The sequence below is a fragment of the Hyaena hyaena genome, unplaced genomic scaffold (assembly GCF_003009895.1).
Source record: "Hyaena hyaena isolate Hyena2069 unplaced genomic scaffold, ASM300989v1 scaffold_4, whole genome shotgun sequence".
In the NCBI taxonomy this organism is placed as follows: Eukaryota; Metazoa; Chordata; class Mammalia; order Carnivora; family Hyaenidae; genus Hyaena; species Hyaena hyaena.
Genome location: NW_024080636.1, coordinates 2,315,917 through 2,328,249, shown reverse-complemented (window position 1 = coordinate 2,328,249; position 12,333 = coordinate 2,315,917). Strand labels below are relative to the sequence as shown.

At 44.6% G+C, this 12,333-nt stretch overlaps 1 protein-coding gene across 2 annotated transcripts; it reads left to right on the top strand.

The window, feature by feature from the left end:
* Positions 1–3,246: 3,246 nt before the first annotated feature.
* On the top strand, positions 3,247–10,927 carry SNU13 (small nuclear ribonucleoprotein 13). 2 transcript variants are annotated; one of them, XM_039237286.1, is made up of 3 exons: positions 3,247–3,345; positions 9,610–9,730; positions 10,543–10,927. In XM_039237286.1, the coding sequence occupies exons 1-3, from the start codon at positions 3,343–3,345 to the stop codon at positions 10,803–10,805; spliced, it is 387 nt and encodes a 128-aa protein (XP_039093217.1). In that variant the 5' UTR covers positions 3,247–3,342; the 3' UTR covers positions 10,806–10,927. The 2 variants fall into 2 exon arrangements, with proteins under 2 accessions (XP_039093217.1, XP_039093208.1); XM_039237277.1 differs by lacking the exon at positions 3,247–3,345 and adding an exon at positions 7,975–8,073.
* The last annotated feature ends 1,406 nt before the right edge of the window (positions 10,928–12,333 follow it).

Genomic DNA, 12,333 nt, shown 5'->3' with positions numbered 1-12,333 from the left:
ACTGCTAATTTTTACCATTACAGCATTAGCTCCACTTGATTCCTTCCACCTTGTTGATAAGATCATTAAGATGCCCAATCATAGAATTATTCACACTCCCTGATGACATCTAATCCAGAGCAAACCCCAGTTCCTTGAACCCTCCCCAAAATCACCTAATAGAACCCAAATCCTACATTAAATCCTTTTGAACACCCTCTTATTGAGGAGGCTTATCATTTCCCATGGTGTGCCTTCTCTCTTGATGCAGTAAGTAATAACCCTATAGGTGTGTTTCCGGTAGTACTTGGCTAGAGGGCATTTACAGTGGAATGAGACTGCTCTCACAACCAGCTCCTCTGGAATCTGTGGGCACCGTGACAGAGTTTTTTCCTAAACTCCTTTTTGATTGATTGCCAGCAAAAACCCTTAAGTGAAATGGGTACCTCCATTAGGCCAATCATAGTCCTAGAATATAGGTATCCAAAGTACCCAAGGCATCTAAACACCCTGCTCTCACAGAGCTCTCAGTGTGGTTGAAAGGTGGACACTGAATAAAGGCAAGTTTGACAGGTGCTATAAAGGGCAAATACAGGGTGTTTGTGGGTCCATCCAGCAGGGGCAGTTACCTGGTCTGGGTGATCAGAGAGGCTTCATGGAAGAGGTGATGAGCAGGAGTTAGCTAAGCAAAACAGTGGAGTACATTACAGACAACAAGGATAGATGGGTTGGAAAAACTGGAGTGTGCTCAGGGTAGAAAAAGAAGGTGGGTAGAGCTATATTTTGGGGATGGGAGTGGGGACTGGTGTAGCGGGGCCTAGTAAGCCATGGCAAGGATTTGGAGTTTTAAGCACAGAAGTATGTAGAAAATAAATTTCTAAGACAAATTGATTTTGAGCATATATCAACATCAACATTTATTAACTTACTAGCAAGGGAAAAAACAAAATACCAAGGGTGAGCTAGCTCTAAGAGGATTTGGAAATTGAGTTATTATATAATTGGGAAACAGAATTAATTATGTGAAGTGTACTGTCTCATTACTCATGGTAATAAAAACATCACGTCCCCTTCAGTCTTTACTGAGGAGACCTGGGATATGATGGTCCAAGATGCCAAGTAGGCCAAGTAAAACTGGAAATTGTTATAAAGGACATCAAAAAAGCTAGGGTGCCTGGGTGGCTCAGCTGGTTGAGCATCCAACTCTTGATTGTGGTTCAGGTCATGATCTCACAATTCATGGGATTGAGCCCCCGTTGGGCTCTGTGCTAAGACTGGGGAGCCTGTTTGGGATTCTCTCTCTCCTCTCTCTCTTCACCCTCCCCCATTCTTTCTCTCTCAAAAATGAATAATAAACATTTTTTAAAAGCACATCAAAAAAGCAAATGATAAAGACATGTCTATGACTATAAATTGAAATAATAAGGTTTAATTCCTCAACAATGGTGGCTTATATGTCTAACTAATATGGAAACATGAAACAGGATCTGAGAAGTGAACAGCAGAAGCCAAACCACAGGTTCTACCTTTTTTTAAAAAATTTTTAATTAAAAAAATTTTTTAATGTTTTATTTATTTCTGAGAGAGAGAGAGACAGTGTGAGCAGGGGAGGGTCAGAGAGAAAGGGAGATACAGAATCTGAAACAGGCTCCAGGCTCTGAGCTAGCTGTCAGCACACAGCCCGATGTGGGGCTTGAACCCACAAACCGTGAGATCATGACCTGAGCCGAAGTCAGACACTTAACTGACTGAGCCACCCAGGCGCCCCTACCTTTTTTTTTTTTTTTTTTTTTTTTAGAGGGTGGGGGAATGGGTAGGGGAAGAGGGAGTGAGAGCATCTTAAATCAGGCAGCTTGCAGGCTGATACAGGGCTTGATCTCAACAGCCTGAGATGATGACCTGAGCCAGAATCAAAAGTCAGATGCTTAATCAACTGAACAACCCAGGTATCCTGTCACAGGATCTACTCTTAAACAGGAACCATCTGTGGGTATTTCTTAATTCGGAGACAAATTTTGTTCTTCAACAAGTCATGCATAAGGTGGGGCGCCTGGGTAGCTCAGTTAAGCATCTGACTCTTGATTTTGGCTAAGGGCATGATTTCATGGTTCCTGAGATTGAGTCCCATGTTAGGCTCTGCACTGACTGCTCAGAGTCTGTTTAGGATTCTCTTTCCCTCTCTCTCTCTCTCTCTCTGACCCTCCCCCACTCACACACATACACACACACTCTCTCAAAATAAATACATAAACTTAACAAAAAGATTTGCATGAGGTGAAGTTTGATGGAGGAATTTTTGATGTAATGAATATTCCATCCTGGAGCCAGTGCAAACCCATCATGCCGCCCCATACCACGACTGGTTTCAGGCACAGCAACCAGATGTAGTGGAAGTAACCTAGGTCAATAGCCAAAATCCCAAGGTCCAGTTCTGGTTCAGCCACTGTCTCACTCTGTGACTTTGGGCAAGCAGCTTCCCTGCTCTGGACCTTAATATCTGTAAAATGAAGAGATTTTCTGCATGATTCCTAAGGGTCCTGCCAAGTCTCTAGTAGGTTTCCCAAATAGTTAACTGGAACTAGCCTATAACTGGTCTAGTTTGGGCTGATCCCAGTGGTCCTAAGATGTGCCTGGCATCATGTTGGAGAGAAATGAGTGAAGGCCATAACAATCAGGAAGGACTTCTTGGAGGTGGTGAGGCATGAGTCTATCTTTGAATAATGGAGAGTTGGAGCAGCCTAGAGAAAAGAGCAGTATGCTGGCCAAAAGAAAATGCATGTCCTATGACATCTCCAAATTCAATCTGACCGAACCTCAACTCTCACTCTCAAACCTGTTCTTCCTGAATGCCCTCCTTAAGGGATTCCATTTCTGGTAGACTCCACACTTCCCACCAAATTTTAACAAGGATATCTAAGTATGAAGGAAAACACTTAGGATTACCCATCATTATCTCCATATCGTTCCTTCACCAGCGTAGGAGAAAAAAGATGATTTTGAAAGCACAAGAATATGCTTAAAGATACGTAGTCAATGGAATGATGACAGCATTGAAACCTTTTGTTCTGGGTGTCTGTTTGTGTATGTATGTATGAATGTTTAATTTATTCTTCGTGCCAAAAATGGGTAGTACAATGATAACAAAAATAGCAAATTACTGTCCCTCGCCCAGAAATCACTTGGTTCCCCGGCGGGCGCCCTCAGAAGACGAGGTCCGCCCGCTTGCAGTGTGGCGTCACTTCCGTTTCCTGCCGCGCGCGGCCATCTTCACTCCTCCGGCGCGACTTTCCGGCGGAGGCGCGCGCTCCCGCTCTGACGTCAGCTACGCTCTCCGAGTGGCCGCCAGACCGCGGAGTCGCAGCGATGGTGAGTGCGTGCGCGTGGTGCAAGGGCTGGGAAGCGCGAGACTCCGGGTTCACTCTCTAGACTGTCCGGGCTCGGTTCACTCACTAGGCTGTCGGGGCTTAGAACGTGGCTGTCATGGTGGCCCCGCCTGGGGTTAGAGCTCCGCCGGCCGCGGAGTCCCAGCCTCCTCCCCCCCGCCCCCGAGTTAGAACTCGGACCGCCGCGGGGCCCCAGCAGCCCCGCTCGAGGTTAGAACTCGGAAAGCCTCAGGGTCCCAACAGGCTGTGGTCGGGGGGATTTTGCAGCGCTCTGTGCGTGTGGTTGGAAGCCTCCGGGGAGTGGAGGAGTCCCGGCCCAGCGTGGGAGCTAAGAGACCAGCCCACGTGGGAGTGAGTAGAAAGTTGGATGAGAAAACTTGGCTCCGTCTTTTTTGTTTCTCTTGCTGGGGATCGATCGCTAGAGGATGGTGTGGAACCCAGAATTCAACCAGCCTCCTCTACCCCGCTTCCCTGTTTGTTGATACTCAGGAGAAGGAGGTCTAGATCTCCATGGATCTGCGCCTTAGTGCCCACCGCGAGTTGCACGTGCCGGGGACTTGGCGTTTGGCGGCTGTGGTAAACGTGGAGTGATCCAGAACCCCGGCTTGGGGTTCGGGAATGGTTTCTGCGAGGCGGTAGTCTCAAATCAGAGGTCCTGGTAGCACCACGTGCGGCTTCTCTAAGCTGTTGGTGATCTCCAGCCTTTAATCAACTCCTGTAACAGCTTGGTAGTTTTGTTTGGTACTTGGGAAGGAAGAGTTTGCAAAGCACTTCACTAACATAGGGTTAATCCTTCCATCGGAACGTGGATCCCGTGGGGCATCTTCCCCCTTTCCCTCCCCCTTCCTCCTATTTTGAAGTTAGTATGTGGCTGAACCTAGAACTTGAAGCTTCTAAACCAGTGCTCATTTTACGGAATTCCACGCAAAGTTTGGGAATAGAATGGCCTCGAGTTAAACTTAACAAATTTTCCTCGGGGCACCCGAGTGGCTCGGTCGGTTAGGCATCCGACTTCAGCTCAGGTCATGAGCTCACCATTCCTGAGTTCGACCTCTGGGTTGGATTTTCTGCTGGGCTCTGTGCTGACAGCTCAGAGTCTGGAGCCTGCTTCGGATTCTGTGTCTGTCTCCTTTCCTCTCTGCCTCTTCCCCACTCGCACTCTGTCTCCCTCAAAAATAAACATCAGAAATGAAGAACAAAATTTTTCTCAACTGTAAAACGGGGATAAAGATTCACGAGAGTGTTGGGAGGATTTAAATGAGAACGCATGTTAAGCACCTAATCCTAATACATGGCACGGTTTTGATGAGCACGCCTTATTTCTTGTTAAATCAAAACCTTCAGGGTTTTGTTTGTCTCTCTGGTGTACAGGGAGACCAAATAGATAAGTTAGCTAGCAGTATGATTTCATTTATTCACTCTTTTAAATAATCCTTAAAAATTAAAAGGTGAATAAATACACAAAAAGCAAATTTCAGTTACTATTTACGAGCTAGGTAGCTTGTTTTAAAGTTGAGCCAACTTCTTATTGTTGACTGATATTAAAACAATAAGGTGAAGCCTCTGTAGTTTTTCAGGCTCCTGAATGAAGTCTTCCATTTTATGCATTTAATGTTTTGTTGAGAATTGAGAATCCTAAATTTCAGAGAGGGGTTGTTGGAGCTCCAATTTAAAGTAGATTTTTGAGGGGCGCCTGGGTGGCTCAGTTGGTTAAGTGTCCGACTTTGGCTCAGGTCATGATCTCACGGTTTGTGGGTTCGAGCCCCACGCCGGGCTTTGTGCTGACAGCCAGCTCAGAGCCTGGAGCCTGTCTTCGGATTCTGTGACTCCTTCTCTCTCTGATCCTCCCCTGCTCACGCTGTCTCTGTCTCTCTCTCAAAAATAAATAAAACATTTTTTAAAAGGGGGGGGAGGCTGTGCCCATCTCTTAAAATAATAAATAAATAAAGTAGATTTTTGAGGAGTGATTGGGATTAAAGTGTTGTTGGGTCCTTTATTGTTTAGGATGAGGGTGCCGGTGTTGTAGAGCATTAGATTTTGATAAGTCAGGGACATATATTGTGATCTCTCAGGTAGCCACCAAAAGAATGGAGATATATAATTCCAGGCCAGAAGAGGGAATAGTAGAGTGAAAGAATAATAAACCCAAAGGGAGGAAAAAAAGAAAATGAAACATATCAGTTGGGACAAATAGAAGGCACAAAGGAAGGAAGATTTGAACCTAATGTTATCAGTACTTAATATAGAAAGAGACCAAGTGCTTCAGTGAAAACAGATTAAAGTAGAATGGTAAACGTATGACAAGTTTAAAAGTGTGATGTAGCCTATATAAACATAAAAAAGCAAGTTTTAAGGTGAAAGGCATCTGTGAAGATAATGGCTAAAAAAACAAGGTGTTTGCTTCAGATTTGGTGTCTCCTTCTCTCTCAAAAATAAATAAACATTGGGACGCCTGGGTGGCTCAGTCGGTTAAGCCTCTGACTTCGGCTCAGGTAATCTCACAGCTGGTGGGTTCTAGCCCCCCACCCCCCCTTTGAGCTCTGTGCTGACAGCTCAGAGCCTGGAGCCTGTTTCGGATTCTGTGTTCCCCCTTTCTCTCTAACCCTCCCCCATTCATGTTCTGTCTCTCTCTTGTCTCTTCAAGAATAAAATTAAAACATTAAAATTTAAATAAATAAATAAACACTTTAAAAATATTTTTAAGTTGTGCCTGAATGGCTCAGTTGGTTGTGTCCTGACTTCAGCTCAGGTCATGATCTCCTGGTTTGTAAGTTCGAGCCCCATGTGGGGCTTAGTGCTGACAGCTCAGAGCCTGGAGCCTGTTTCAGATTCTGTCTCTCCTTCTCTCTTTCTGCCCCTCTCCCATTTGTGTGCTCGCTTGCTTACTCAAAAATAAAGATTTAAAAATTTTAAATAAGGTATGAATAAAATAAAAATGATATAATTACAAGAAGAAATGGACAAATATGCAGTTATATAGCATTTAAGTATATAAATGATAGATGGCAGTTCCAGAACATCAGTATAGAAAGGATTTGAACAACATCGTCAACAAACGTAATCTACTAGTCATAGTGAATCTAGTGAAAAAAAATTATAATGGAAATTTGAAAACATAACTAAACAATAGAATACCACACACCACAGCTAAAGTATTACCTGGAACTTAAAATGCTTACGTTGGAGGGAAAGGAACTATAAAAAGGTAGGAAAAGAATAAAAAGACAAAACACCAAAGAAAAGCAGAAATTACTGAAATAGCAAATAGATCTGACTTATAGGATGGACAGAATCAGACTATTTGGAAAGTCCCCTCCAGTGAGATTAATCAGGAAAATAAGCAAAACAGGTGTAAGGAGTAACAAACATGAAGGAGGTATAATCTTTGAGATGAAGTGAACAAATGCCTGAAAAAAAGGTATCAAAACCAATTTAAGTAGAAATTTAAAACAAAAAAAGAAACTAAAAATTTTTAACAGGAGGGGTGGCTGGATGACTCAGTTGGTTAAGTGTGCAACTCTTGATTTCAGCTGGGGTCATGATCTAACAGTACGAGATTGAGCCCCTCATCTCCTGAGCTGGCAGTGCAGAGCCAGTTTAGGATTCTCTTTCTGCCCCTCCACTGTGAGCTCTTTCTTTCTCTCAAAATAAATAAGCATTAAAATTTTTTTGAACTGAGAAAAACCCTATATATAGTTTTAAAAATAGCTTTATTGAGATAATTTATGTACTATAAGAAGTTCACCTGTGTGAAGTGTATACTTCAGTGGTATTTCATCTATTTACAGAGCTATACAACCATTGCTATAGAATTTTAGGACATTTTTACCATCCCTTCCGCCAAGAAACCTTATGTCCATTAGCTAACAGATATAAAATTTAAAAACCTATTTAAGTTGGTTTTATCTCAGGAATGCAAACTTGGCTTAATATTAGAAAACTGTAAAAAAAAAATAAAGGAAAAAGTCTTTTTCATCGGAGTCAGCACAAAATCTGATCGAATTCAACACCAATATGTTTAAGAATAAATTCTTTTTTTTTAATGTTTATTTTTGAGAGAGCGCACAAGTGGTGTAAGAGCAGAGAGAGAGGGAGACCCAGAATCCAAAGTAGGGTCCAGGCTCCAAGCTGTCAGCACAGAGCCTGACGTAGGGCTCGAATTTACAAACCCTGAGATCATGACCTGAGCTGCAGACAGACGCTTAGCGGACTGAGCCTCAGAAAGTCTTAATATAGTAAGAAATAAAGTGAATTTTCTTAGCCTGAAATACCTAGGAGTAAATCTAGAAGAGATTAAGCCTTTTGTAAAAATTGTAAAGCCTTGAGAAGTACCCAGTTAAGCATATATGTTTAAATTGACGGACAGATTCTGCACAGGTCCTTTTACCCAAATTGGGATTATATCAAACCTCCTTATCGGATTATCCCAGCACGTTTTTGTGGGCCTTGGAAAGATGATTCTAGATGTATGGAGAAGAGTACACCAATAATGAGCAGACCTTTCCCCACTTCTTCAGGGCACTGTAGCCCTCACTAAATTCCGCATCACCCTGGGGCCACTGCAGTCGTAGGGACCAGGCGTTTGGTGCAAGCTCACTGCCGATGTCACTTCCGGTGACGTCACCACTGCGTCACTTCCTGCTTCCCTGCGGGTGGGTCGTTTCTGTGTCCTTGCGGTGCTGTGCAGGAGACCACCGAGGCGGACGCAATGGTGAGTGCTCCCACCGGGCCGTCACCCACGGGTCACCAACGAGAGTCGGGGTGCCGCGCGCTGCGTGCCGCGGTCCAGCCTCCAAAACCGGGATAGGAGCGGGCCGCCGCGGGCGAACCGCTTGTTGCTCGCGGATGGTAACGTGGGGTGCATCCGAGTTTTATGTATAGATTCATAGATCTGTAAAAAGAGTCACGGGGAAAACAAATGAGAAGTCAATGAAAATGATTAAACTCGAGAGGTGGGGGTGAGGAAAAAGGAATGTATAAGCAGGCTCCACCCAATTCGTTCCCAACGTGGGTAATTTTGAAGCAAAGTCAATGACGTAGCATTTTATTCATAGGTGATGAAGTATGTATCAATAAAATACGGGTTTTTATCAACTGCAGTGCCATTTTAATACTCCAGGATTTAGTAGTTCCTAAATAACATTAGAATCAAAGGCTTGATCAGATTTTTTTTTTTCTTTCCTTTTGTTTTTACGCAAAAATGCTTGGTCATAGATGTTTTTGTTCTTCAAGAGGGGCAGTGATCACATGGTATCTTTTTGTGATACTGGTAGCTGTTAATGTCTGGAACCATTATCTGTGTCTGGGTTGATTAGCTTATTAATACGGGTTGGAAGATGGCTGGTTTGATTGACTCATTCCTTTAGTAGGTGGAACAGTGATACAGGAGAAACTTGTCATCTGCTACTTGGTTACCTAGTCGTACAGTCTGTATGGGAAAGGCAGGGTAAATGCTTTACTGTCTACCAGTTTTCAGAGCGTTTAGTTCACTAACACAGCTTTGACTTTGGAACCATGTAGTTGTTTTATGTATTTGAAAAGTCAAATCTTAATTTTTTTTTAAGCAAGCTGAATGCAAAGGAACTCTAATTGTATATCAAGTTGATAACCACAGGGAAAAATTAATCTGAATATCTTGAATATAGTACTCTGTATGGCCTTAGTTGCATATGTTCTAAGTTGCATATTTTGACCTTGGTGAGATTGTTGGTAGAGGTACCAACCACCAACCATTTTGTGTGTATTGTAGGGTCAGATAAGTGAGAAAATATTTTGATGGATTCTTACTGAGGACAGAGGAAGATTTGAATATTGAATGGGGAGTGGAGAGAGAGAACTTTGTGCTACAGTTCTATAAATTATGCCTTAATCTTTATTTCAGTAAATTTGGGGTGGAGTGTGGAAACCTAAATTTAAAAATTATCTCCTTGTCACTCTAGTGGATGTTGAGCCATGAGAGCCTATTTGTGATCCATCTACTATAATATTACCAAGCAAAAGAGACAAATAAAAGTATATCAGCTTTAGTGTACATCATTGGAGTCTAATTGCTAAAATTTTTTTATTCTGATACATTTTAGTTTTTCTAACTTGGGAAGAGGCAGCCATTGTCAATTACCAAGTGTCTTTCTGAGGGAGGAACAGCGAAGCTGTTGTTGATTTAAAGTATTTTATGATTTGTCTGGAACACCTTCTGGTTCAATTTGACTGATGGGTTTGATGGCTTCCCCCACTTCCCACCCCATAGACTGAGGCTGATGTGAATCCGAAGGCCTACCCCCTTGCAGATGCCCACCTCACCAAGAAACTACTGGACCTTGTTCAGCAGTCATGTAACTACAAGCAGCTTCGGAAAGGAGCCAACGAAGGTAAGGCAGCCAGAGGGGGCTTCAGGTAGAGTGATCGAGGCACTGTCTCAATCTCCAAGATTTCCAGCTTGGAAAGAGGGCTGGATACTCTGGAGACGAGTGGGAGGACTTGGGAGCAGCATTTTGGTAGTAGATGCTAAAAGGCTAAAAATGATTTTAGACCCATCAGTTGTTAACATCTACTTTCTGAGGAGAATCAGAGTCGGGACTTGAACTTGGGCAGTGCAGCTCCAGAGTCTGTGCTCTTGTCCCTACTTCAGCGGTAACACAGTGCGGTCTGTGTACTAGCACTGGGCCACAGAGGTAAGCAGTCAGGAGTAAGTGTTTAAACAGTGACGTGGGGTGCTGATTTTTTTCTTCTTAAGTTGCATGTGGTGTGAGCTTTCCAGAAATACTGCTCGTGACAGACTGGGATGGTAAAACCCCAATCCTTGATCACAGAGTTGGAGAAATGCTGTACTGCAAAGCCTGTGTGCAAGCTGTTGCGGTCAACCCAGCAAGAGGTGGTAGTGACTGGGGCGAGTACAGTCAAGAGAGGAGAGAAGTGATCTGCTTCAGGATGTGTTGTGACAGAGCTGATGGCTTTGATGTAGGGTTTGAGGAAGGCATTGAGGGTGGCTAATTGGTGATTAAGTCCCATATTGCTTCCCAAGGCCACACTATAGGACAGAGAATTGCTTGTGCTTGGGGATTTTTGCCCAGAAAGCACCTGTTTCTTTCCATTAGAAATTGCTTTTTTTGTGGCTTCCATGCCCAACTTCCCTCCCCCCCCCCCCCAATCACTTATTGGCCTCCTGTCCTTCTCTCTTCAGCCACCAAAACACTCAACAGAGGCATCTCTGAGTTCATCGTGATGGCGGCAGACGCTGAGCCTCTGGAGATCATCCTACACCTTCCGCTGCTGTGTGAGGATAAGAACGTGCCCTACGTGTTTGTGCGCTCCAAGCAGGCCCTGGGCCGGGCCTGCGGGGTCTCCAGGCCCGTCATCGCTTGTTCTGTCACCATCAAGGAAGGCTCACAGCTGAAGCAGCAGATCCAGTCCATTCAGCAGTCCATTGAAAGGCTCTTAGTCTAAACTGGTGGCCTGCGCCCCCTCCTCCCTGAGTCCTCCCCCTGGGGGGTTGTATCATAGCGTCGGTGTTAGCATGTAGTACCTCCAGCCACCTCCTTTTGTTAATAGTATAGTACTAAATCTGGGTTTTGCATTTTTGTATTATTTTACAGGTCGTTATCCATATATTAATCCCCCACCCAGCCCAATCTCCCATTCTACCCTCTCTGCCACCTTATCCTCCCTTTTGAAAAGTGAACTAATGCCAAGAACAGGCGGAGACAGAATGGTGACACCATTCAAAGGCAGGGAATTGGGGCGCCTGAGTGGCTTAGTCGGTTAAGCGTCCGACTTTCGCTTAGGTCATGATCTCGCGGTTCGTGGGTTCGAGCCCCGCGTCGGGCTCTGTGCTGACTGCCAGCTCAGAGCCTGGAGCTTGTTTCAGTCTGTGACTCCCTCTCTCTCTGACCCTCCCCTGCTCACAGTGTCTCTCTCTGTCTCCTAGAAATAAATAAAACATTTAAAAAAAAAAAAGGCAGGGAAGAGCCAGGAGAGAGCTCTGGTTCGAGTTTTCAGGCACTAACTTCCCGTCATATGCAGGACATGATGGATGTAAACACCGTTCACTTTGTATTCCTTGTGCCTGGTGTACACAGTCATTCCATACGCGTTTGCTCTCTGTGGGGATCGTGTCACGTTTGGGGAGAAAGCATGTATCCTGTGAGGTTGTTAGGTGTATGTCCAAGTGTCATGTGCTAATCTGCCCCTGCCGTTTGCCTTGGTAACGAGATGTTCCCCCTCTCCCCCCACTCCTAACCTAACCGTGCCCCTGAGGGCCGCAGGGTAGCAGCATACCAAAGCTGCAGAATTCCAGAAGCTGCCTGGTCAAGTTAGACATGGGGCGGTTGACCCAGGTCTTGAAGGAGTCCACAGTGGCAAGAAAAAGGAGGGTCATCTGATGCTGGAATGAAGAAGTCTGGGCGAGTCCTGGAGGCCTGACTGGAAGCTACAGCAGGGATGTCCTCGCTGGTGAATGGAGGTGTCTTCAGGGGACAGTCGGTACCAGCTCTGAGAGCCCTCCCCCCCCACCCCACCCCAGTTCCCTGCCACTGCGCAGGTCAGATGTATGTATTCTTTAGCACATCGGAAGGATAGTGCTAGTGTGCCATTCTTGTGAGCATCCTAATAAAGAAATATATTCATATTCCAATTTAAAGAAAGTGTGGTTCTTGATAGGTACCCAGCTAATGCCTGAAAATGAAGAACTGTTCAGCATCCTTAGACCAGTGATAGCTTCTCAAACTTTCCACCAAGAGGCTGTGAAAAAGCCATTACCTTGGGTGATTTCCAGCAGCTCAAAATGTCTTGTACTAACATGATTGTTGAGATGTCGCTCTCACTCTACAAAGGGTTTCCCCGCCTCAGCACTAGGGACGTTTTGGGCTGGATGATGTTTTAATTTTTTTAAGTTTAACTCCAGGTTACTTAACAGTGTACTAATGGTCCAGGAGTGGGCTGGCCTGTGTGCTGCAGAGTTTAGCAGCCTCTCTGG

Bases quoted from the DNA above. Each gene is read 5' to 3' on its own strand.
- SNU13 (XM_039237286.1), top strand. The intron at 9,731-10,542 runs GTAAGGCAGCCA...TTCTCTCTTCAG, and splicing joins TCGGAAAGGAGCCAACGAAG to CCACCAAAACACTCAACAGA.